The sequence below is a fragment of the Lolium perenne genome, chromosome 5 (genome assembly GCF_019359855.2).
Source record: "Lolium perenne isolate Kyuss_39 chromosome 5, Kyuss_2.0, whole genome shotgun sequence".
Lineage (NCBI taxonomy): Eukaryota > Viridiplantae > Streptophyta > Magnoliopsida > Poales > Poaceae > Lolium > Lolium perenne.
The window spans coordinates 3,722,013-3,745,426 of NC_067248.2; the positions used below are offsets into that span (position 1 = coordinate 3,722,013).

At 40.2% G+C, this 23,414-nt stretch overlaps 1 protein-coding gene across 1 annotated transcript in view; it reads left to right on the plus strand.

Annotated features, from left to right (window-relative positions):
* The first annotated feature begins 7,832 nt into the window (after nucleotides 1–7,832).
* The window catches only part of LOC127321763 (uncharacterized), a 50,045-nt gene continuing 34,463 nt past the window's right edge, over nucleotides 7,833–23,414 (plus strand). Inside the window, exons 1-10 of the mRNA XM_051350731.2 lie at nucleotides 7,833–8,026; nucleotides 8,970–9,096; nucleotides 9,493–9,751; nucleotides 9,854–10,085; nucleotides 10,184–10,334; nucleotides 10,408–10,608; nucleotides 12,166–12,309; nucleotides 12,458–12,481; nucleotides 12,549–12,613; nucleotides 19,606–19,660. Coding sequence (XP_051206691.2) covers nucleotides 7,956–8,026; nucleotides 8,970–9,096; nucleotides 9,493–9,751; nucleotides 9,854–10,085; nucleotides 10,184–10,334; nucleotides 10,408–10,608; nucleotides 12,166–12,309; nucleotides 12,458–12,481; nucleotides 12,549–12,613; nucleotides 19,606–19,660 — 1,329 coding nt within the window. The 5' untranslated portion in view covers nucleotides 7,833–7,955. The remainder of the gene's footprint in view (nucleotides 8,027–8,969; nucleotides 9,097–9,492; nucleotides 9,752–9,853; nucleotides 10,086–10,183; nucleotides 10,335–10,407; nucleotides 10,609–12,165; nucleotides 12,310–12,457; nucleotides 12,482–12,548; nucleotides 12,614–19,605; nucleotides 19,661–23,414) is intronic.

Here is a 23,414-nt window from a genome sequence, read left to right on the forward strand (position 1 = left end):
GACGCCCTGGTTGGCGAGCATCTCCTTCCACCGCATGTCGTGCTTGTCGTCCCTCCCGGCGGCGTGCGCCCTCGCGTCGGCCCAGCACTTGTCGAAGGACGCCTGCAACCTATCGGCTGGATGGCCGGCCTTCTTCTGCTCTTTCAGCTTCTTCTGGCCGAGCTCGGGGCGGCCCGCCGACGCTGCAGGGGTTGTAGTGCTCGCCCTTGTTATTCGCGAGATTTTTGCGCACCTCCTTCCACTTCTCACACTCCTCGATGCGGGCGAAGACGTTGAGGTTCTTGAACGTCTGGCCGTCGTTGTCGTCCGCGTATATGTCGAACGCCCGCTGCATCTGCAAAAACAGGACGGCAAATCAAGATTATACCTCGGCGATCCAGGGTCGATGGAGGAGCCACGACGGGTGAGCATACCTTGGCTTCAAAGTCGGCGCGCTCACCGGGCGTTCTTCGATCTCCTCCTGTATGCCGTGCCACTTGCTGCACGCCGCCTGCGTGATTCCCCAATGGGTGCCCATTGCCTTGTCGCCGTGTATCATCACCGTCTTGTTGAAGTATGGATCGACGATTTTGCGCTCGTCGAACGCCAACTTGACTTGCTGCCAATACGTCTCGAAGTTTAATTGGCGCCGGTGATGCCGTTCATGGAAACGGTCTTCCAAGCTTCGGCGAGGCACTCCTCTTCTTTGCCGGTCCATTTGATCAGCGGCTCGGACGGCGGCGAGTTCTTCTTCCTTTTCTTCTTCCCCTTGGATAGCGCCGTCGTGGTTTCAGGCGCGTCCTTTTCGTCGACGTCATGGTCGACGTATGCCTGTTCATCTTCTTCGTCGACGTCTTGGGTACCGTCGTTCTGATCATCGATGGCACCCCACGACATGACGGTTTCCGTCGCCCTTGCCTCCTCTTGTGTGAAGAAACCCGGGCTCGACGCGGCGGCCATGGAGCCAGACGTGATCATCTCGTGCATCACTCCGTCATTCGGCGGCGGCATCCCGGGGATAGAGAAGGAGAGCGGCCCACGGCGCAGGGCAGGCAAGATGCCCTCGTACGTCGCACCGTCGTACGCCGGCGGTGACGGCGTAAACCCCGGCATGCCGGCGGCGTAGGTGTCCTAGAACATGGCCGTGGCCGGGTAACGCCGACGAGAAGGTGGAAGGAGAGCCGATCGTACCTTGGATCAGCCACGGCCCGGGGAATTGGCCGACGCGTGGCTGGGAGACGTTCATGGAGACCAGCCTCGCCTGTTCGTCCGCCGCCGCCGCCGCCACCTTCATCGCGTTAAGCTTCTTCTCCCTTTCCGTCCTGCCGCGAGTTTCGTTCCGCCGCCGCTCCACATCCACCGCCCACATTGCGTTTGTCCAGCCCGGCGGCCTCTCTTTTGGTGCCCGCGGCTTCCTCGCCTTCGGCGCGGCATGGTGGTGGAAGGGAAGAGGAGAAGCTGCAACTGGGGGGGGGGGGATGGCGGTAGCTCCTCCGAAATTTGGCAGGGAAAATGGTTCTATGCGGCGCATTTTGGAGGGAAAACGAAATAAATGGAGGGAACTACCATTTCTGTCGCCGACAACGCGGACCCGCTCGATGTTTCACGCGTTTTTGTTTCGTCCGGAGTCCCCGACCGGGCCACGGGAAGCCGGGGATGGCCTGGGCTCTCTGGATGGATTTAAGGCCAAATCCGAGGGAAACGAGGAGCCGGGGGCACGGCTGAGCCGTTTTCGTCCATCCGGATGAAAAAAATGGGTCCTGGAAGCCTCCTCTAGGAGACGGCTGGAGATGCTCTAAGGCTTCCATGCGTAAACCCTGAAAGGAAAAAACATTCAGTTAAATAAGAGTTGTTAGCATTACACTAGTAGAAAAAGAGGCTTCCAGACGCCGCCTTTAGTCGCGGAAATATTCGAACCGCGACTAAAGGGGTCTTTAGTCGCGGTTCGGGAGGCGACCCGCGACCGAAGGTCTGGGCCCAGCGGGCTCGGTCGACAGCTGGCGGACGGAAGGGGCTTTAGTCGCGGTTGGCCAGGCCAACCGGGACTAAAGGGTACCCTTTAGTCCCGGTTGGTGTCCCCAACCGGGACTAAAGGTTTCTCCAGGTTTTTTACTCCCCACGCACCCTTCACCCCCCCCCCCCGTGGATCGCCTTTTTTAACACTGTAAAATAGAAAAGAAAATGATAGAAAATTCAAAAAATAAAATGTTTTTAGATTTTTGTATGTTATGCAACCTACTATTAGGGAACTTTTTTGCAAAAAAAGTTTGAAAAATGGTACAATCGCATTACCTTTTGCATACGACGTCGAAAAAAAACGTATAATATATCAAAATGATTGTGGGTTTACCCGGTTAGCCAATTTTTAGATTCTCAAAATTCCAAATGAAAATATGAAAGCAGGAAGATTTTAGTTTTTGCCAGAAATTCAGTATTTTATATTTTTTTTAAAATTTTAAATTAATAATTGCATCTTGCATAAAGATTACTATTACTTAACCATAAAGTTAGCCAATTTTTAGATTTTCAAATTTTCAGGTTTTAGGTTTGGCAAAAAAAAATATTTAAAAAATTATAAAATTAAAAAATTAATTATAATATAAATTTAAAAAGTTAATATTTATTTATTTATTCAAGATTATTATTACATCATTACTTTTGTTTATTAAAATAATTATTTGAAATTCAAACAATAAAGAAGTGTGACATCGACCCAACATGTTAATAGGATTGATATGATACTTGTATCAACAACATGCGCGCGAAGCACTTGGAAGGAGGATGGGAAAGGAACTTGGAAGTTAAGCGTGCTAGTGCTGGAGTAGTGGGAGGATGGGTGACCGAGCGGGAAGTTTGACCATAGGTAAGGAATTTGACTAGAGATTAAGTGTAGTTAGTGACTAAACTTGACCAATAACTGAAATACTAGAAATTGTGGAAAAAAAAGAAAAAAAAGGAGTGAAAAATAATTAGAAAACCAAATAGATTAAAAAAAATTAACCCGCGGAGGCCTTTAGTCGCGGTTGGCCAGGCGAACCGCGACTAAAGGTCCTCCGCCCCGACGGACGCCTGGCGCCCACGTGGACGGGCCTTTAGTCGCGGTTCGTAAGCAACCGCGACTAAAGGGGGGGGCTTTAGTCGCGCTTAATTAGTCCCGGTTGCGCAACCGGGACTAAAGCCCGTTGCCAACCGGGACTAAAGGCCTTTTTTCTACCAGTGTTAAACCACCGTATTTTTAATTAAATATTGATTTTGGTATCATTTTATGTTGAGAAGCAAAAGAACTATGACATTTTTTCTGGATCTTGCAGACAAGCATTAAACACAAATTGAGTCTTTATTGATAACGTTTCTGACACATGAGGTCCAGTCTACAGGGTGACGTGGTAGCGCTTGATGGTGCATGATTCATCGTTTTGCAGATAGGTCCTAAAGTTTTGCAAGCAAATTACCCATGAGTCCCTCAAATCTTGAAGTTTTCTAAAAAAATCTCCTACTTATTTTTAAAACCTTCAGAACTTTTAAATACGGATTTAAATGGAAAAACTTTTAATATGAAAAATGCTCAGAAATGTTTGAATATTTCAAATATAAACTTTTTAAAACATTTATAACTTTTAAATACTAATTCAATGGAAAAATATTGATATGAAAAGTTCTTAGAAATGTAAAAATAGTTCAAATATAAACGTTTCTGATCCTTGATAACTTTTAAATACTAATCCAAATAGAAAAAAATTTAACATGAAAGTGCTAAAAAATGTTTGAATATTTCAGGTGCAGGAGCAAAAGTATTTGCATAAGGTAGCAGTCTCACCGCACCCCCGCACGGTACATCGCCCTGATCACGTAAGCATACCCATGAGGGGGGCGGGGCAGCGGGTCGTCCCGCGATAGGTTGTAGATGAGCAAGTGACCTGACGAAGGGAAGGGCGCGGCTGCCGGGCGAGGAGCATTGTACGGAGGGACGGGTGCCTCGCCGCCGCAAACATAGCGGCGCCAGGACGAGGTCGTCCCTGCGGCAGAGGAGGACCCGAGGCCGGACCCCTCGGTGGAACCCCTGCCATCGATAGGGGCGGGAACCGCACACGTCGACGAAGGACCATCGACCTCCCGGACGCCACACGCAATGGAAGGAGGACGGCGGCGGTGAACAGATCGGCGAAGCTTGAGAACTCGAAGATGGCGAGGAGGCGAAGACCGACGGCGAAGTGCTTGTGTCCGGCGATGTAGCCCGCAGGGCCGCTTGCTGCAGCACCACGTCGACAGTGGCAAAGCCCTTTGGAGTAGCAAATAAACCCAACGAACATACGGAAACCAACCATCACCGTTACGGGACGACCAACTTTATTAAGGTATATAGCCAATTACTCTCGAGTGTTAATGGCACATGAGAAATTCAAACGGGTTGTTGGGGATGACCATTTGAAGGGTGTTGCCGGCCGGGAGCCCAGGATCGCGCCTGAACATGGCTCCAGGACTCAAATTTCAGAATCTAGGCACATGCCACGTTCGTCCAAGAACAAGATGCCAAACAAGCTGTTGAAGCAGAATTAACAAAAACAAGTGATGGGAGCCGCGCGTGGTTTGGCATCTGGTGGTACTACGGACCTCAATTGGATCTATCATAATAGTGTCTAATTTAGTACAACTACATAGTAATAAAATTAGCTATATATTATTATTTATCATGTATTGAAGGGCGTAGCATTTTAGTAGAGACGAGACGAATATAAAAAAGAAAAAGAGAGGTTATTAAGCATAATTGATGAATTGGATATTAAACTCTTAGTGTTTCGGACAGGGAGAAACTTCGTGAGGCTAATGAAGGTGTTAACAAACTTAGACGTGATGAAGAGACCAAATGGGCTCAGCGGGCTAAGGTTAAACATGTTCAAGAGGGTGGGAATAATACCAAATATTTTTATCTAATTGCAAATGGAAAACATAGAAAGAAAAAAAATTCAACTTGAACAAGACGAATGAACTATTGTGGGTGAAGAGAATTTGAAAGTTTATATAACAGAATACTATAAAAAACTTTTTGGTGAACCTGAACACAATTCTTTCTCCATGATGGAGGATCAAGTTGCGGATATACCACAACTGTCTGCGGAGGAAAATATTCTCTTAACTAGAGTTTTTACAGAGGAAGAAATTCATGAAGCTATTTTTCAGATGGAACATAATAAGGCTCCCGGTTCGGATGGGTTTCCCGCGGAGTTCTATCAACAGTTTTGGGACGTAATTAAATATGACCTCTTGGCTTTGTTTGATGAATTTCAGAAAGGAGAATTACCTCTATTTAAATTGAATTTTGGAGTTATTACTGTTCTTCCTAAAAAGGAAAATGCGGTGCAAATTCAACAATACCGTCCCATTTGCCTCCTTAACGTTAGCTTTAAGATTTTTACAAAGATAGCCACAAATAGAATTTCTGAGTTGGCGCATAAGGTGATTTGCCCTACTCAAACCGCGTTCATGCATGGACGCCATATTTTAGAAGGTGTGGTTGTGTTACACGAAACAATCCACGAGATTCAGCGAAAGAAGCTTGACGTAGTGCTTTTCAAAATTGATTTCGAAAAGGCGTATGATAAAGTTAAATGGCCTTTTTTGCAGCAAGTATTACGTATAAAAGGTTTTGATCCAAAATGGTGTGATTGGATTAAACATTTTTGTGCAAGGCGGTAGTGTGGGGATTAGGGTCAATGATGATATTGGTCATAATTTTCAAACAAGAAAAAGGGCTACGACAAGGTGATCCTTTGTCGCCTATTCTTTTTAACATAGTAGCTGATTTGTTGCCTATTCTTATTGCGATAGCAAAGGAAGAGGGTCAAGTTGGGAGTCTTATACCTCATTTGGTCGAGGGAGGGGTTTCCATCTTACAGTACGCAGATGATACCATTTTATTTATGGAGCATGACATGCAGAAAGCGGTGAATATGAAATTGATCCTTTGTATTTTTGAGCAACTTTCAGGGCTGAAAATAAATTTCCACAAAAGCGAACTTTTTTTGTTTCGGAAAAGCGAAAGACATGGAACATCAATATAAATAGATTTTTGGATGTGAAGTTGGGTCTTTACCTTTTAGGTATCTGGGTGTACCGATACATCATAGAAAAATGCGCAATGCAGAATGGAATCCGGTAGAGAGTCGTTTTGTTGCCAAGCTTGGATGTTGGCAAAGCAAGCTACTTTCTTATGGAGACCGTTTAGTTCTTATTAATTCAGTTCTTACTAGTCTGCCAATGTTCATGCTATCGTTTCTTGAAATACCGATTGGCGTGCACAAACGTCTAGACTATTATAGGTCGAGGTTTTTTTTGGCAGTCAGATGATATTAAGAAAAAGTATAGGTTAACTAAATGGAATATTTTATGTAGGCCAAAAGATCAGGGCGGCCTAGGTATTTAGGTACTTGAGTTAAAAAACAAATGTTTGTTAAGTAAGTGGCTATTCAAATTGCTCACCAAAGAAGGAGTATGGCAACAATTGTTGCGCAACAAATATCTTATTAACAAAACTCTTTCTCAAGTTGAGGCAAAACCTACGGCTTCACCTTTTTGGAAGGATCTTATGCGGGTTAAGGATGTTTTCTTTAGTAAAGGTCGCTTTGTTACGGGAGATGGATCAACTGTCCGATTTTGGGAAGACGTTTGGTTAGGTGATACACCCCTATCACAACAATATTCATCCTTATATAACATTGTTCAAAATAAAAATGTAATGGTAGCAGATGTGCTGGCTCAAACACCTCTTAATATTGGTTTTAGAAGAGTGTTGAATGACTATAGATGGGATCAATGGTTGCAATTATGTTCGTAGGCTTATGGCAGTTTAGCTTACTAATACTCCTGACATTTTCAAATGGAATCTTACAGATACAGGAACATTTACCGTAAAATCTATGTACTTGGACTTGATGAATGGTCATACTAGGTTCTTACGCAAATACCTATGGAAAATGAAGATCCCGCTTAAGATAAAGACATTTTTGTGATTCTTAAATAACAAAGTTCTCCTCACGAAAGATAATTTAGCCAAACGAAACTGGAATGGATGTACTAAGTGTTGATTTTGCGATTCTTTAGAGACTGTGGAACACTTGTTTATCTCATGTCCTTTTGCTCGCATTATTTGGCGTATGGTTTACTTTACTTTTAATATACCTCCTCCAACGAACGTGATAAATATGTTTGGCAATTGGTTGAATGGAGTGGATAAGAATGATAAAGCTAGAATTCGTATTGGTGTTTCAGCTTTGTGTTGGTCCATATGGAACTGCAGGAATGATATTGTTTTTAATAGACAAAAGGGTACTATTTTTTTGCAGGTTATTTCTCGAGCTATGCATTGGATACAGTTATGGTCCTTCCTACTCCCGGAGTGTTAGCTGGGGACTATGGATACTGGGTGCAACCGGCTGCTGATGGTCACACATGACTGCTTTTTCCAGGCTACTGGATGGCGTCATACTAGCAGAATTATGAATGGATAGCTTCTTGTCACTTTTTATTTTTCTTTGGTTGATACTTGTCTCAACCTTAGCTGGTCCGTGATTGTATTTGAATTGAATATTCCGAACTATGCAATAAATGAAACGGCTGTGTGCATCTTTTGATGCAGAGGCCGGGGGGTCTCCCCATTTCGAAAAAAAAGTAGAGACGAGACGACACATTGTTCCCTGACACTATCTCTATTTCCCTGAAACTCAAATAGGCTTTCTTGTCCGTAAAACAAACAAAACGTGTGGGTATGTGCGTCTAGCCGTCTATAATCTTCCTATTCGGAGAACTGAATAAGCCCCCCTTAATATAACATTTCCAGTTCTCCTCCCCAAAATAAATGATTGATTGGTCAAGTGGCTAAAAGGAACTCCTAACCGAACCCGTGCCGCTGTACAGGGTGTTAATTAATCCGGTTTCCTACCTCAACAACCAGCTCGATTCCTTCTTAGCCAAAGACCGAGATGCTGCCTGCTCATTCGGCTCCCGAGGGCGTTCACGAGCCGTTGCTTCTTGCTGCAGCCATCTTCTTCAGGTTCGCTCTATTGCCATCGATCTTCTGCCTACAAGCTGTTTAGATCCATGCTTCTTTCATCCTCTTACCAGATTCTTTCTAGTTTCTCAAGCAAATACGGAGTTCTTTTTTTTTTTTCAAGATTTCTGCGGCAACCAAACTGTCTCCAGCGAGTTGTTAGATCTGGCCTTCTATTGCATAGTTGTGTGAGACTATCTGAACTTCGTTTTGTTTCTGGACTAAGGATGGGGTGCGCCCTGTCGCGCCACCTTGCCGGCCATTTGCAGTTCAAATTTTTGACATGCACACGATGCATTTCTACTGTTAAATTGTATACTTTGATCGCCGTTTGATACTTTGATCGCTAGAGCATGGTTGTGGGCATCATAGGAAATAGGTAGTCGGCCATCCTGGCCGTGGGTCCCAGCATGTACCTCCGAGAGGACTGAGTTCAAGATAACTATCCAGTTGGTCGTGAGATTAACGATGTCTCCCAATAAAGAATATTCCGTTTTTATGAGATACTAAAGTGTTAAATCTGACTGGAGGTCTTCTAATTATCCAAGCACAAATTGATTTCCTAGAACATGCATTTTTAGTAGTACTTCCTCCTTCTCAGTTTACTAGTCTTCCACGTATCCCTAGGTCCCTAATTTAACTTATATAATTTAAATTATATAATAAAAAAATTGTATCATTAGAAAATAGAACATCTAAACATTCTAATGGCTGGAGATGACCTTGCGGTGGTTGCGCTGCACGGTGAGGGAGGAGGGCGGTATTAGTATATTTTCTGCCCTTATTAGATTTTGTGAAATAGGACTATAAATTAGGTTAGCTATGCTCAACTAATATCGTGTGTTCCAAGTGCTCAATTTTCACTAGTCAAGTGTCTCTACCTGCTTCTCCGTTTATCTGCATTTACCAATTTTCTCAGGTAACATATATTTCCATTTTTTATTAGAGAAGGTAACATGGACAACACCACGGGGGTTCCCAAGCTTATGTCTCTCCATTTATTAGAAGAAATTACAGATCGTTTCTCTAAGCACCGGAAACTTGGAGGGGGTGCATATGGAGATGTTTATCTGGTATGATTGAAGACATTATCATGTAGTACTTGTACCAACAATTTCCTACAGTTAGATAAGGCATTTCCATATGCATGTGAGTTGACTCTCACACATCATATATACATTCAACATCATACATTCACTCCATTATTAACTTTGTCTACTCTTTTGTGGTTTATGTTAGAATTAGTGTTGTGCTATCAGTTAAAGTTGGAAATTAGATGTTGTAGTCAAAAGCAATTCTGCCGAACCTCTATATAAAAAACACAGAAGATCACAAGGTGGCTCCGATGGTCTCGGTAGGCTACGTTTTCGGTTATACTAGGATTTAGTACATGTGGAAGAGATATGTATCGGGTCGATTACGTCATGCATATACTATTTTATACTTTATGCATGTGAGATGTTTAATAGGGAGAGCGTAAAGATGGAGTGAAGATTGCTGTGAAGGTGCTCAAAGACGTCTTAGACCTTAATGATGAGCAATTTGAAAAGGAGTATCGCAACCTTGCAATTCTAGAGCACAAAAATGTAGTCCGGCTAGTTGGCTCTTGCAATGAAACCAAGGGAGAATATGTACCTCACAATGGAAGGACAGTTTTTGCTGAAAAGGCTAGGAGGATGTTGTGCTTCGAGTATATGTGCAACGGAAGCCTTGATACTTTTATTTATGGTATGATACGTGCTTCTCTACTTATATTAGGAGGTAATAAGTTAATACTGAATTAATTTTTCCCACCACAAACTTGTGGATGCTCTTTGTATGTTTATGCAGATGAATCTAATGCATGTAATTGGCATACACGCTATGGTGTAATTAAGGGGATATGCGAGGGCTTGGAATACCTTCATGAGAAACTAAAACCTGATCCTATGTGTCATTTAGATTTAAAACCAGCCAATATATTGTTGGACGAGAACATGTCACCAAAAATCGCAGATTTTGGCGTGTCAAGGTTGTTCTTAGAAGAAAAAACAAAAAAGACAAACAGTGGTCTAGGAACACTGTAAGCTAATATTTTCATGTGAACCTACATTTTCTGTACGATAAAGGCTGCATTGCCCGAATAGTATCACACATTAACATGTATCATCTCTCGTGCAGTGGGTACATACCACCAGAGTACATAAACGGAGGTTTGATCTCAACTAAGTTTGATATATTCAGCTTGGGTGTCCTAATTATAAAGATAATGATGGGACGAGAAGGCTACTTCACAATTGATGAAATGTCTTCCCAACAGTTTGCTGATTTCGTAAGACAAAGTGTTGCCTTTTATCGATATCAATGTTACACATTTACGACGTTGTTGTTGTTTTAATTTTTAGGTACACATGAGCTGGATGAGTAGGCTACAAGGGCCACATGCGTATTCTATACAAACAAGGAGGTGCATCGAAATAGCTCTAAGTTGTGTTGAGAAAGATCGACGCAAAAGGCCAAGTATTGGTGTAATCGTCAGTAATCTAAATCAGACAGAGTATGGAATCCAGATTTTTGAGGCACTAAAAAATGGCTTGGACCACCAGGTGCGATCTCTAATGGCATAATTTCTCTTATTTTTTGCCCATATCGAATAACTGTTTACAGGTGAGATGAGAAGGTACAAGTGTAGTGATGTTTCCTGTATTCGGATCTCTAGCTTACTCCATACTTTAATTTATATACTCCGTCTATATCGCTGATGGAGAGAACAAAACCGTAAAAATAAACCAGATCTGGTCCGTTTGTTGCACTCAATTCAATCTCTTGCATCCCTGAGCGGGCGACAAACCAATACACTGATTTCTGCATCAAGCGGCATATGCTCGATGAGTAATTGATTTTGCACGCACGTATGTCTCTAGTTATTGATTTTGGCACAGATCATTTTTTTAGTAAGCTGCGACTGCTCATTCATACAAACAACAGGTTACAACACGTAGCACAGAACAGAACACTGGAGAAATGCCATGAAACACGAAACTTTACACATATGCCCCACAGAACAAGAAATAACAAACAGGCCCCTTGGAGCCTCCGCGCAGAGCACCAGGGACTCGACTTCTGAAACCGCAGGTGACACCGGAGACGAAGACGAGATTCCAGCGCACCAGGACATGGAAAAGCTTCCTCGCAGTCAAGCTGCTTTGTGGACCTCTATTGGAAGACCCTGAGCTTGTCCAGATCGCGGCACTGCCTGATACAATCGACGGAGTTGACTGAGGCAGACAACGTTGCCCACCTTCTGTCGGATCAACCAACGCCTCGAGTTCACCGACGGCCACGCCGCGAAGGACGCCGGCCGCCAGCCCCGCTCCTGTACAGCTCCTCCACTTCTCCGTGCACGGCTACGACGGAGGACAAAATCCACAGCGGCATTGCCACCGCCGCCATGGCGACCCCGCAATGAAACTTGGCTCGCAGATTCGACTCCACCGGACGTCGGGATTGGACCAGATCTGAAGCCAACATATTCAGCGCCGCCCCCTTTGTCGCCGTAGACAAAACCTAGCTACGAAGACTTTTCCTAGTCTACAGCTATACAAGTCCAAGTGACGGATCCGGCACCTCCCCTCCCGCCGATGAGCACGAGGCCCATGGGGGAGAGAGGATGCCCAAGCCGCTGCCAGAAGCTTTTTCACCACATGGGACGAATAAAGACTCGTCCATATACCCGGATCCAGCGGATAACTACGTGCTTAGTTGTGTACCATCGGGTGGCTGCGGACCGGGGGATCTGGGATTTGATCCCCGGGGACGCTCAGCACTACCCATTTTGTGAACTTTGGTGGTACAAATATCAAAATTAGATGGACAAAGGAGCCGACACACGATGATTCTTTTTCCATGATAGCGAAGCCGTATCATATATATACTATGACAAGCAGCGACCAACGGTAAAGGACGGTAGCTTCCTGTGCAAAGATGGAACTATGTATGTTTCTCTAGTACAAATTCCCAAGCAGAAGCTGTAAAATTTATACATGTCGGTATAGAATAAATTTATGTATAGATTTTTTTTTTGCGGGTATAGATATATGTTTGTACTTCTGTCTGTATGTGCATGTACGCTAATTAACAGCTCTTTTGGAATTGTCTTGTAGTTGTGCCCTTGCATTTGCAATGAGAATAAGATGCTGCATATCCTCGAAAGCAAATCGATCTCTTACCCACTCCATGTTACTGACAACAGAGGTAGGGTGCACGAAGCAACAATAACGACTGCTGGTAACACGTCAACCGTTCAGGTCCGTTTTGTGTTATAGGCAAACTAAATTTAACTTGACATGCTATAGGTCAATTATACGTGCATCTCAATAACTTCTGATATTTGTTGTTTTGTTTGGTCTTTTGTTTTACTTACTGGTATGGATGCTTATTGTGTGTATTATCCAGCAGCCGGTCAAACCGAGAATCAAGGTATGTCTCTATTCCAGAAATCTTGCTTGTCTGTGGTGAACTACTTTACGAACTACTATTTATGTAGATCATAGACTACACGGAGGCTGTGGGCTCCATTACTACAATAGACATACATTCAACAAAGCCCTGGTAAGTTGATGTCTATACCAGGTCTTTACTTTACGATTTTCTTGTCATGTAAGCAGACATTTTAGGAAAACTGTTCTGTAGTAATTTAACATATATACATAAATATCTCTTGCACCATGATTATTTTTGGGATACCATCCTAGACTACAAGTTGCAGCTCCTTTTTTTTAATATTTCTAGCTGGATCGCTCTTAGGGATTGACTGGATGAGGTGCATATGTGCAAATCATTTGAACTAAAGTCAAGTTGACCCCGATTTCAGGAAAATTCAGCATATATCTCCAGCAGGGTATATCATAAACATTACACATAGTGAGTTTTACTAAATCAGATCTTCCCTTGACTTGGCCTTTTTATTCATGACGGGTATAATTAAAATCGTCAAAAAAATAAATTCCATTTTGGACAGGAAGAAATCGTGTGAAAATAGCATATAGTGTTGTCGGCCATGAGAAATTTGTTACTTACACAATGCTCTAGTCTTCACATTGGAGAAATTTCATACGACTAGCAATCACGAGCAGAGAGACAAGTCGTTGTCGAAGGTCTGAACGAATTCTCTCCACCTCAATCTCATCATAGGAGTAGGTCACATTTCACGAGACAACCATATACTGTATATTTCAGTACATCACCGTGAAATACTATATGGAAATCAAAAAGGGGTAGGAGACAATTAATGACTTTGTGTATGACTGCTTTTTAAAAAAACCCACTAATTAACACGCCAGAATATATGCCTCAACCAACAACCATTAATTAAAACTCCATAATCTATGTCGTTAAAAAAATGGCTACACTCGTAAAGATGAGAGTATACTCAACCACTTATTTCCAATCATGTTCTTAACTTTCACTTGGGATTTTTGTGCCACAGAGAACTAACTAAATTACTAAAATAGTCACAATCAACAATGAAATACTCGAATATGGCGATAAAGAAGCAATCACGGTATGAATTAAAAGGTTAAGATTAAGGTTACCAAATATTGGTAATTCCGGAGAAGAGTTTAGGACAGGTGCAAAATAACAATAATTAATTTATAGAGGTTTAAAAACGGTGGTGGAGATGTGTGTCTTCTCGTGGAGATGTTGAGCACAACTATTATGGACGTGGTCGAATAGATTGATGTTCCCTTTTATATTTGAGAGAAAATACTTTACCTCTTGTCTCTAGATCCGGATTCGATTCTCTTGAAGTACCAGGAAGAAAGAGATGTGTCAAAGGAACTTGAAAGACCGAGGTATATCAATTGGCCTTGATGAAGTGGATATTATCAAAATCTAAGAAATTTAGAGCTAACTAAAACTGAAGCAATAAATGAACTTGCAAGGACTAGCCCAAATAAAAACAACATAAAACATGAAAGTAAGTAATGAGTTAGACCAAAAGACACCGGAACTAGCCATATGTTCCCGTGCCTAGTGCAACGCCATGTCTCGATTGTTGAGGCTTAGGCATGTAGCATCAAAATCTCTTCGACTTCACATTCTTATGTTTGAGCTAAGTTCAAAAGGAACTTACCTAATCACTCATGGTGTACTTGAGGTGATCCTTGGACCTTCACAAACTTCTTAAGGACGATCCACAAAAATGGAAGCTCCTAATCTACTCCTAGACAACTAGGAGATGGTAAATATTCAATAGAAATAATTCATCATCTCTAGGCTCGTAGATGCTCTTGCTTGACTCTCAACTAAACCTCAATCGTGATCACAAACTTTTCCTCTCTTAAGATGGAACTCAAGAACAATAAGCATGAGAGTTTAGATGAATAACCCAAAGTTCAAACAGATGAAACTACGATTTCACTGACTAGTATCTTATATGCAGCCAACATAAAAGAGTAGTTTCTCTAAAAGATTTATAATCGAAGGTGTTGTGTTCCATATTGTTCACCCTAGGATTCGACTCAACTATCTGATTTTCGCATAGTGAATTGCTCTTAAAGAAGCACAATCATACCAGGATTGATGACTTACTTTGTACGTCCATTTTGAGAACCATTTTCCCGTATTGCCGACTGGAGACCAGATGCTACCGAGGTTTCAAAAATCATGTTTTCCCATTCGAAGGAATCCAGTCCCGGAAACATGTGAAGCAAACCGTGACCGGTGCTCATGAAATGGACAAGTCCATAGCCGAATCTAGGTACCACCGAATCAAACTAGTATAACCGAGAACAAAAATTATAGTTGTCGAACAAAAGTAGGGGTAAATCCTAGAAGGAATGAATTATAGACCATCAACGCCTAATTGAAAAGCATAGCACCCATGGCACCTTGATGATATGATTCTTTTAGAGGCTATTTTTTTAGCAAAGCCTTATAAGCAAGTCCATTGAAGCTCTATGCGCCTAAAGCAAGTTAACCAAGCAAAGTTTCTATACCTCACGTCAGAGGACAATCTCGGCAATTCTGGCTTCAAGCTTGTATCAGTGGATATATGTTGGTACATGATTTAGTCCTAACTGAGCAACGAGTTTCATATACCAGATTAGGTATCTTACCCCTATTTCATACTATGACTATTCCTAGTCTTGGTGTGATTTTTCAAACAACTTAAAGGACTTGGAAACTGCCGTTGATCTTGTAGATCCAAGCCATCCTCACACATTAACTTTGTATGGATCGACATTCCTTGGTTAAATTAATATATTTGGGACTACATACATGTATACACTTTTTTTACGATGACATATTTATATATTGAGTAAACTATTAGTACTGAAAATAAAAGGGGGAATCACAAGGGTCGGCTTAACTACTCAAAGGGCTGACCCTTCCATCTCCCACCTACTGGTGAGCTAGTCCTCATATGTCTTAGGATTTCCCTTCATCTCAATGCATGATATTTTCTCGAACTGTTGAACAATCCGCTACTTCTCATATCACACAATGTATTCTTCTAATTTCCACATATGTGATAACATCATCTGAACTGAAACAATATGAAAATAATAATACACAGACGTCATGCAAAATTGCACGCATAAACGAAATGTCACCTAGAACACATGTCCTTATATATTGGACGCATTTCTTAAAACAACTTTAACATAAATTTATGTAAAATTAGTAATCTACTAATTAAGTACAGAAAATAGCATTTTCTTGTAGAATTTGTTCCACTTAAAATATAAAATCCACAAACATTCCATGCACAATGGAACTTCTGGTTACACCTTATGAATTCACTAAAATTTAGCAATTGGAGATAGCCTATAATGTATCCATAAAAAACCACTAAAATAGTAATTTTTTCAGTCGCGCATGTCTGCAACTAAAATAAGTTTGGCACGGGCCCGACGTAAGAAAGTGCGGTCCAGGTATCCGGAGCATATGCGCTCGAGCACTAAAACGCCCTCCCTTCCATATATAAATAATATAAAACGAAAATCATTTGAATAATTATCTACTAAATCAAAGATAGTTATTTGACAAATGCAATATGCACTTCACAAAAAACATCAACAAAGTCAGGTCAACAAAGATCAACACAGTTGAGAAATATATACTTTCTGACCTTCTAATCAACAAAAATTCATGGGAGATACTCCCTCCGGTTCCATACACGATGTCGTTTGGACATCAATATAGTATCCAAAACTTTTAACACTTGTTTCTTCCGCGGTGTATTTATAAAGCCCAAAAAACATATATACATATGATTTCCAGTATATAATCTAAATATTTTAATGGTATTTCTACACAATGTTCTCAAAGGATGAAATTCTCTATGTCCAAAACAACCACATTTTTAAAACTCGGGGGGAGTTTGTTTTTCCATTGAATAGCCAAGGTAAAAAGAAGTGAGCCCAGCTCACTTAGTTAAGGAACTCAGACACCCAGGTTCAAGTCCCTAGGGACGCGAATTTGAGTTCTTATTATTTAAAAACAAAATCACTGTAGGGGCTTTTCCTACAGTATTCCTTTCAAAAAAATATCCAAGGTAAAATAATCTTCTATTATATACTAGCTAAAAGCAAAACACGAATCTACTATATACTAAAAGAAAAATACGAATATGTAAAATAAAGCAACCACGTTTATACACATATGTCAAAAATATATATTATGTTGATTCTAAATTTAAAGACTGAGAAGCAACCACGTTTATCCACATATGCCGAAAATATATACTATGTTGATTCTAAATTTAAAGACTGAGATTAAAAGATAAGTTGTGTAACGTGCAACAAAAACATGTATTTATGTGTACTTGACACATAAGTATAAAAAGAAAATTTATTGCATATTTAAATTATTTTATCCATAGGTCGTATCGTGGGTCCAATTATAATGACCTAGAATAGATCTATTAGAATCGTACAAACCAAATTCATGTAGACCAAAATGAAACGAGCGGCCGGCCAGTCTGGGATATGAAGCATGCAGCAAAGGAAGGAGTTTAAAAATCTCATCTGAGAAAAAAAGCTCCACGGACACGTGCTACACTTCAGATCTTTAGCGGCTAGAGTTTGTCGTGGAAGAAGGCTCGCTCACTGTACATCAATGAAAAAAAAATTGTTTGGTGATTAAGATAATACAGTACTTCCTCTATCTAATGAAGATTGTCTGAGATTTATTAAAATTTGGATGTATGTAGACACTAAATATACATTCAATTTTTAACAAATCTCAGACAACCTTCGTGGGCCTAGAGGGACTATCAGCAACGCCGATTTTGTTGGATCTGGCCATACAAGGCATCCCATGTACGCTACTGTCCGTGAAATGAGGGTTTGCATCGATCGAACCGTTCGTCTACAGAATCAGATGGCATATTTCTTTTAGTTTTTAACACATCCTATGTTGGGTGTGGAGGCAAACCTCGACTGGTGAATCTACTTACCTCACATAATAAACATGAGACAGACATTCACACATATATGTATGACATATCAATTAGTTGGAAAATATACTAAGCGATGAAAATTGATGCCGACATCTGCTTTCGAGTGTGTGAGCTAGAGAAAAAAAGCATAACCGTTTAAAAGTCATATCACCTAGAGAAGAAAGCATAACCGTTCAACCGTCATAGTCAGGATAGCTGCTTTGGTCAGATTTGGTCTATATAAGCATGTATCTACACCCATTTCGTTGTGTATGTTCGAAAAAAAGTTGCGCCAACTTATTGGAAAGAGATGGAGTAAAACCAAATGGCACACTGATGCCAATAAGCTATGTGTGTAAACGTACCAATGAACCACAAGAAGTAGGAACCAAGATGGTTCAATGCGCGCAATAGTAAATATTAAGTACAATAACTCATTTGGCATGTTAAAAATATGATTAAATTTTCTAACTTATTTTATGAATATAAACTTTTTACATCATCTTACATATATAACCACACAATACTGGTAAACAGAAAAATACGAACGAATACGATCAACTTAGACATATAACTTTACTAGATATATAACTAAGAATGACACTTTATAGAACAATAAGAACTATACGACCAATAATGAGGCGAGTATTGGCTGAAAATATAAAATATATTTGCACCCACAAGCCATATTTTCTACATATAATAAAAAAATGTAGAAATTGATGAAAATATAAACATCGAATGTGGCGAAGTGAAAGACATGAGGCTATAGATTATTACAAAACTATAGTTTAGCTATAATCAAGGTCTTTGCCAAAACCTTGATACACCTGGTGGAAAGATTTGCATAGAGTTCAGTAATGTTGTAACGAGATGCTTCAATTGGCTACACATTCATTTGTATTGATCTGTAATTATAAATAATAATAATATGGCTACCAACTGCAACTTTGCTGAGGCGAATAAGATATCAGTTATCTAGGGACAACAAACTTAGTGAGAAATGAGATCAAATAGTTTAAGCATGTGCAACACCACAAATAACTTCCAACTGAAATTTCAAAATGTACTTAATATTTGGGAACTTAGCGTCAATAAAATAATTTGTACAAAGATGCACACATCTCAAGACTGATATGCCCTAGAATTAAACAAAAGTAATAACACACAACAAATCTAGCCACAGAAATGTGTGGGTCACTCAGCCTTATGATGAAGTTATTTCAGTTTGTGCTACTTTTAAATGTTTGAGCTTTACATGCGCGTATGGTAGACACTTGAAAAATGCTCATAGTTATTATTATTTTATTATTTCTTGGCAATATGATTATATACCATATTTTCATTATTTTTTTAAAATAAGGCAAATTTCCCGGCACCTGCATCGATTTATGTGCAAACCCACTTTTGTTGCAAGTATCGAAGGTTCAAATATAAAAAATTCCAACCAATGGCACGTAGGTCCCATTACATAGAAAAAAAATTCAAGAACACCCTTATGCATTGCTAATTTTGTTTCTAAAACGTCAACCAAACTATTGAAATAGTTATTATTTTTACTATTTAGAAACTTAATTAGTGCAATAACTTTAAATGCGCGCTTTTTGATGCGTCAAATGAGAAAATGATGCATATGAGCACAAAAGTTATATATGAGTGAGTTTGATATCGATGGGATGGACATTAGGCAAATATTACATTATTATGGATATTTTTTAGAAACATAACTATGTATAAAATGTTCAAAGTGAAACATTGAGAAATACATCCATGTATATGACATGGTGTATTTTGAACGAAGAAGATTTGTGAGATAAATATTATTATATATCGCAGTAAATAAAATACCAAAATGCTCAAAGACGATGCACTCGCATTTGCGAGGGCAACTGTGCTAGTTTATATAAAAACAATAACCTTTCAGATTTTAATCAATAGTATTATTTAATTCATCTGAACTTTAGCATACAATGAATGATTTATATTTTATACATACATGTGGGGTATCCTTGTTGCTGGCAGGAGTAAGTGCGGATGCGTAGTTATTTAATTAACATATAATGGTAAATGAAAACGAGTAATTTGTATAATAATTGTATAAACACTCTTGTATCATATATTATTCTATATTTAAGTATCCACATGTGTCGCGCAGGATATTGGTTGGTCATTACAATGGGAATGTCTCTATTTGGAACCATCATAACCAGGTGTGTAATGTCATCCCTTTATCATCCCCATCACAGCGTGGAACGAAAAAGATATGCCATAACTTGTACCATTCTTTGGAAAATAATTCAAAAATATGGAATGTTACTAATGGTCTATGACCAAAAAATGGCAAGGGAAGTTGAGTGTCTCCGTATTCCTACCTCGGGCATGAAACCAAATTGGTTTTTAGTGACATTCATGTTTGTCCCCAAGCGATACTCGAAAACTCTCTCTCAAAGCATCATAGTATGGATCATAACCTTAATTTCTTCATAAATGGTATATATTTGAACTTCTCCTTTGTTTTTGGAGATAGGTACTACTATTCATTTCCTCCACTCTTCGAGCATCTTGTTTGACCAAAACATCTGGTTGAATAGCTTAGTTAGCTATACTATAGCCACCTCTCCAAGACATATCCACATCGCAATGGATAGACCGTTGGGGCAAGTGACTTTCCTTATTTTATATTTTTCGGGACTTTCCTTCTTCTACTTTTTTATTAGGGCCACCTTAACATGAAGATATAGGATCATTTGCGCGAACAACATGATAGTGTCATCCAAGGAGTCGTCTAGCTCGGATATAGTCCTCCCATTCACATCAATGAATAACCCATCAAATTAATCTCTCCATCTTTTCTTAATATCTTCATCCTTTACTAGAAATCATAGATAACTGACATAAAATATAATTTATTTTTAAAGCATAGAATACGAGCCACCTAGATACTCCAGGGTGCAAGACACAAGCGGACAGTGGCTGCCACTTAAGGAGAGGACGGTTGGGCTAGACTGGGCCAAACTGAGCCAATGGACCAATTATTATTGATAAATTAGTATCTTAATGAACTTGATGGCTCAAAATTCCTTACTAATACTGATTTTTAGTTTTGAAAGATCTTCACATGGCCTAGTATGGTCCCCTGCCACTGGAGGGGGTAATTACTAGAGACAACAACTACCCAATAGTTTCCAAACCAAATCAATATTGAAATATCAGTCTATAAATGTTGCACCAACAATTCTTTCCATAATGTCCCCAGTAACATGTAAGACAAAGAACAAAAATAGCATGATAACTCAATGTATAATGTTGATCAGGGAAGAGCTCCATAGAGAAAGAGCCATCACAGAACAAATAAAACCACAAAAATTGAGAAGTAGGCTCCTAAGATAATGAACTTAAGTAAAACTGTGTTTCTAACCTTAGGTAATTTACATGTAGCATGTTGAAGGAATTCATTATCCTTCCATTGGAACTTCGCGCTCCAAATTGGACCTAAAATATTCTATAATTTTATCTAAAAGTATTCTATCTGCACCCAAGTGTCTTTCCTTTTAAATTATCCTAAAAGGTGTTGCTTGACGTTTACTTGATTGCTTCAATAAATTCATCAATCACTTCTTTGCCTCCGGTCAAATGATTGGTTCATCCACTATCAAACACACATTTTGAATCACCTGAGGCATCGCCCTACATAATCAAGTCCTTTGTTTAGGAACCCATTTAGTAAAGGGTTCCATGATATTAGCAAGAAGAACTTTTGGTACCCAAATTTAGTACCAACAATAAGCATAACCATTGCGGGGACCAACATATTTAGCATACATATCCCCTTGCGTGCCCTTACATATCACATAGGATGGGTTATTATTTCCCGCAAACTTGCGAATACAGTTTCCCCTTGTGGCTCACCCATTCACAATCAGGCTTCTTGATATTGTCATCCACCTTGTGCCCTTCTTGCAGAAAGTTTAACTTTATTGGGTTCTACCCAATTCCTTGCTTGTGAGCTCTCACCTTTGATGAGCAAGGACATCATCAAGAGTCTTGTCCTTACTAGAAGGTGTGAGACACTCTTTCTCAAGTTGTGCTTTCAACTTCTTATTCTCTTCAATGAGAAGTGCTTGATCAATGGTAGAGTTAGAAGTACATGCAATCTTATCAATAATTATGGATATTTCAATGTACCAATAGCCTCTTCATAAGTGTATTGAAGTAGGTCATGGTTCTCTCTAAGTTTCATGAGCTCACCCTTAACAAGCTTGTTAGCAATCTCTAGGTGGTCCAGGTCCTTAGTGAAGCAAGAATGAGCAACTTTAAGTTCTTTTTTTTGACGCATCAAGGTCTTGAGACATTAAAGAGCGCTATCAAGAGTATCCAAGTCTTTAACCTTATCAAGTTCAAATGTTTCAATTTGTTGCTGAAGAAGAAATGTAGTGTTGTTCTCATATTTTAGTTCTTTCTTAACGAGATTTAATCTCCGCTTTTCATTAATTTTCAATATGAGATGTCAGTTCCTCAATGGTCTTGTCACGTGAAGCAACGGTATCCAGTAAGAAATAGAACTTAGCAAGAACATCGCAATGAAGAGAACACTTTAATTTAAACAATCTGATGATTATATATTATTCTTCAACAGCAGCACTATCATCCAAGATGCTACAGAGAGAGGGAGGATACATCACCTTAGATCCTCTTCCATGTGGCAATTATCAGATTTCTTGGGAATGGAAGAGAGGACGAGGTCGTCCTCCATTGCTCCTCTTGCCATGAGACAAGTGTCGGACTTCTTGGGAATGACATAGTTGTCGAAGTAGTCCTTTGTGTATCCGTAGGTGAAGAGTGACCCAGGTTCGGCAAGAGCCAAACTGGCCACAACTACCATCTTCTATTCATCATCACTATCTTCGTTGGAAGTACACTCGGAACCAACTAGGTTTTTGCCTTCTCTTCTTCTTCTTCTTCTTCTTCTTCTTCTTGTATCTTTCATTGATCGGGTTTGGCTTCAACCTTGGCTTGGCACCCCTTTCATACTTTGGCTTGTCTTCTCTCTTGTCATAAGGACAGTTGTCCGCAAAGTTGTTTGCTTCATGACAATTGTAACAAGTACTCTCCTTCTCACTAGGGTAGCTCAAACCTTTCTTCCCAAAGTTAGTGTTCCACTTCTTGGCGAAGAAAGCAACATCCACATGGATATCACTTGTTGATGTCATCTCATATTCTACTTCAATATCTTCATGAACTTCCTTGGCTTGTACAACCTTGGCCTTCAAATCAATGGTATGAGTGGAATCCGTAACACAGTTCAACTCTTCGACCCTGTTCCTTCCTTGGCCATATTCTACGTAGCAACAAATATGAGACAAGATTATCCTGAGAGAATTTGCTTTTAGCATAAAGAAGAGTCAAGTTGAGGGCCAATTGCTTGTCATCGAAAGCAATTAATGAGACAATCTTGGACTTGATGGTCTCATCATTTACATCAAAGCCATCTTGATACTCGCTGCAACCAATTCCCTTAATCTTCACAGATAAGGCATCAAGCATAGAGTGGGCATCACAAAGGCTTTCACCATCCTTGATCATGAACAAGTTCATCTCGGAATTGGCCGCCTCATACTTGGACTTTTGGATGAGGGGCATTCCATCTTGGAGAATGGTTATTCTATCACAAAGCTCATTGGCGGACTCAAGATCACTAACTTGGTTATGAAGAGCTCAGTGTAGTGCACTTCAAATATTCTCGTGTGTGGTGGTGTTGAGTTGACGATCATAGTACGCACGTGGAGTTAAATCATTCTGATTGTTGACCTTGAATCCACGCACCACCACGTCCCAAAGCTACTTGCTATAACTGCGAAGATGAGACTCCATAGAAGTTTTCCAAAAGGAATGTGAGTTTCATCAAAAGGAAATTGACTATAATACTTTGGAGGTTTTGTGGCATCACTCGTTTCAGCGACATTG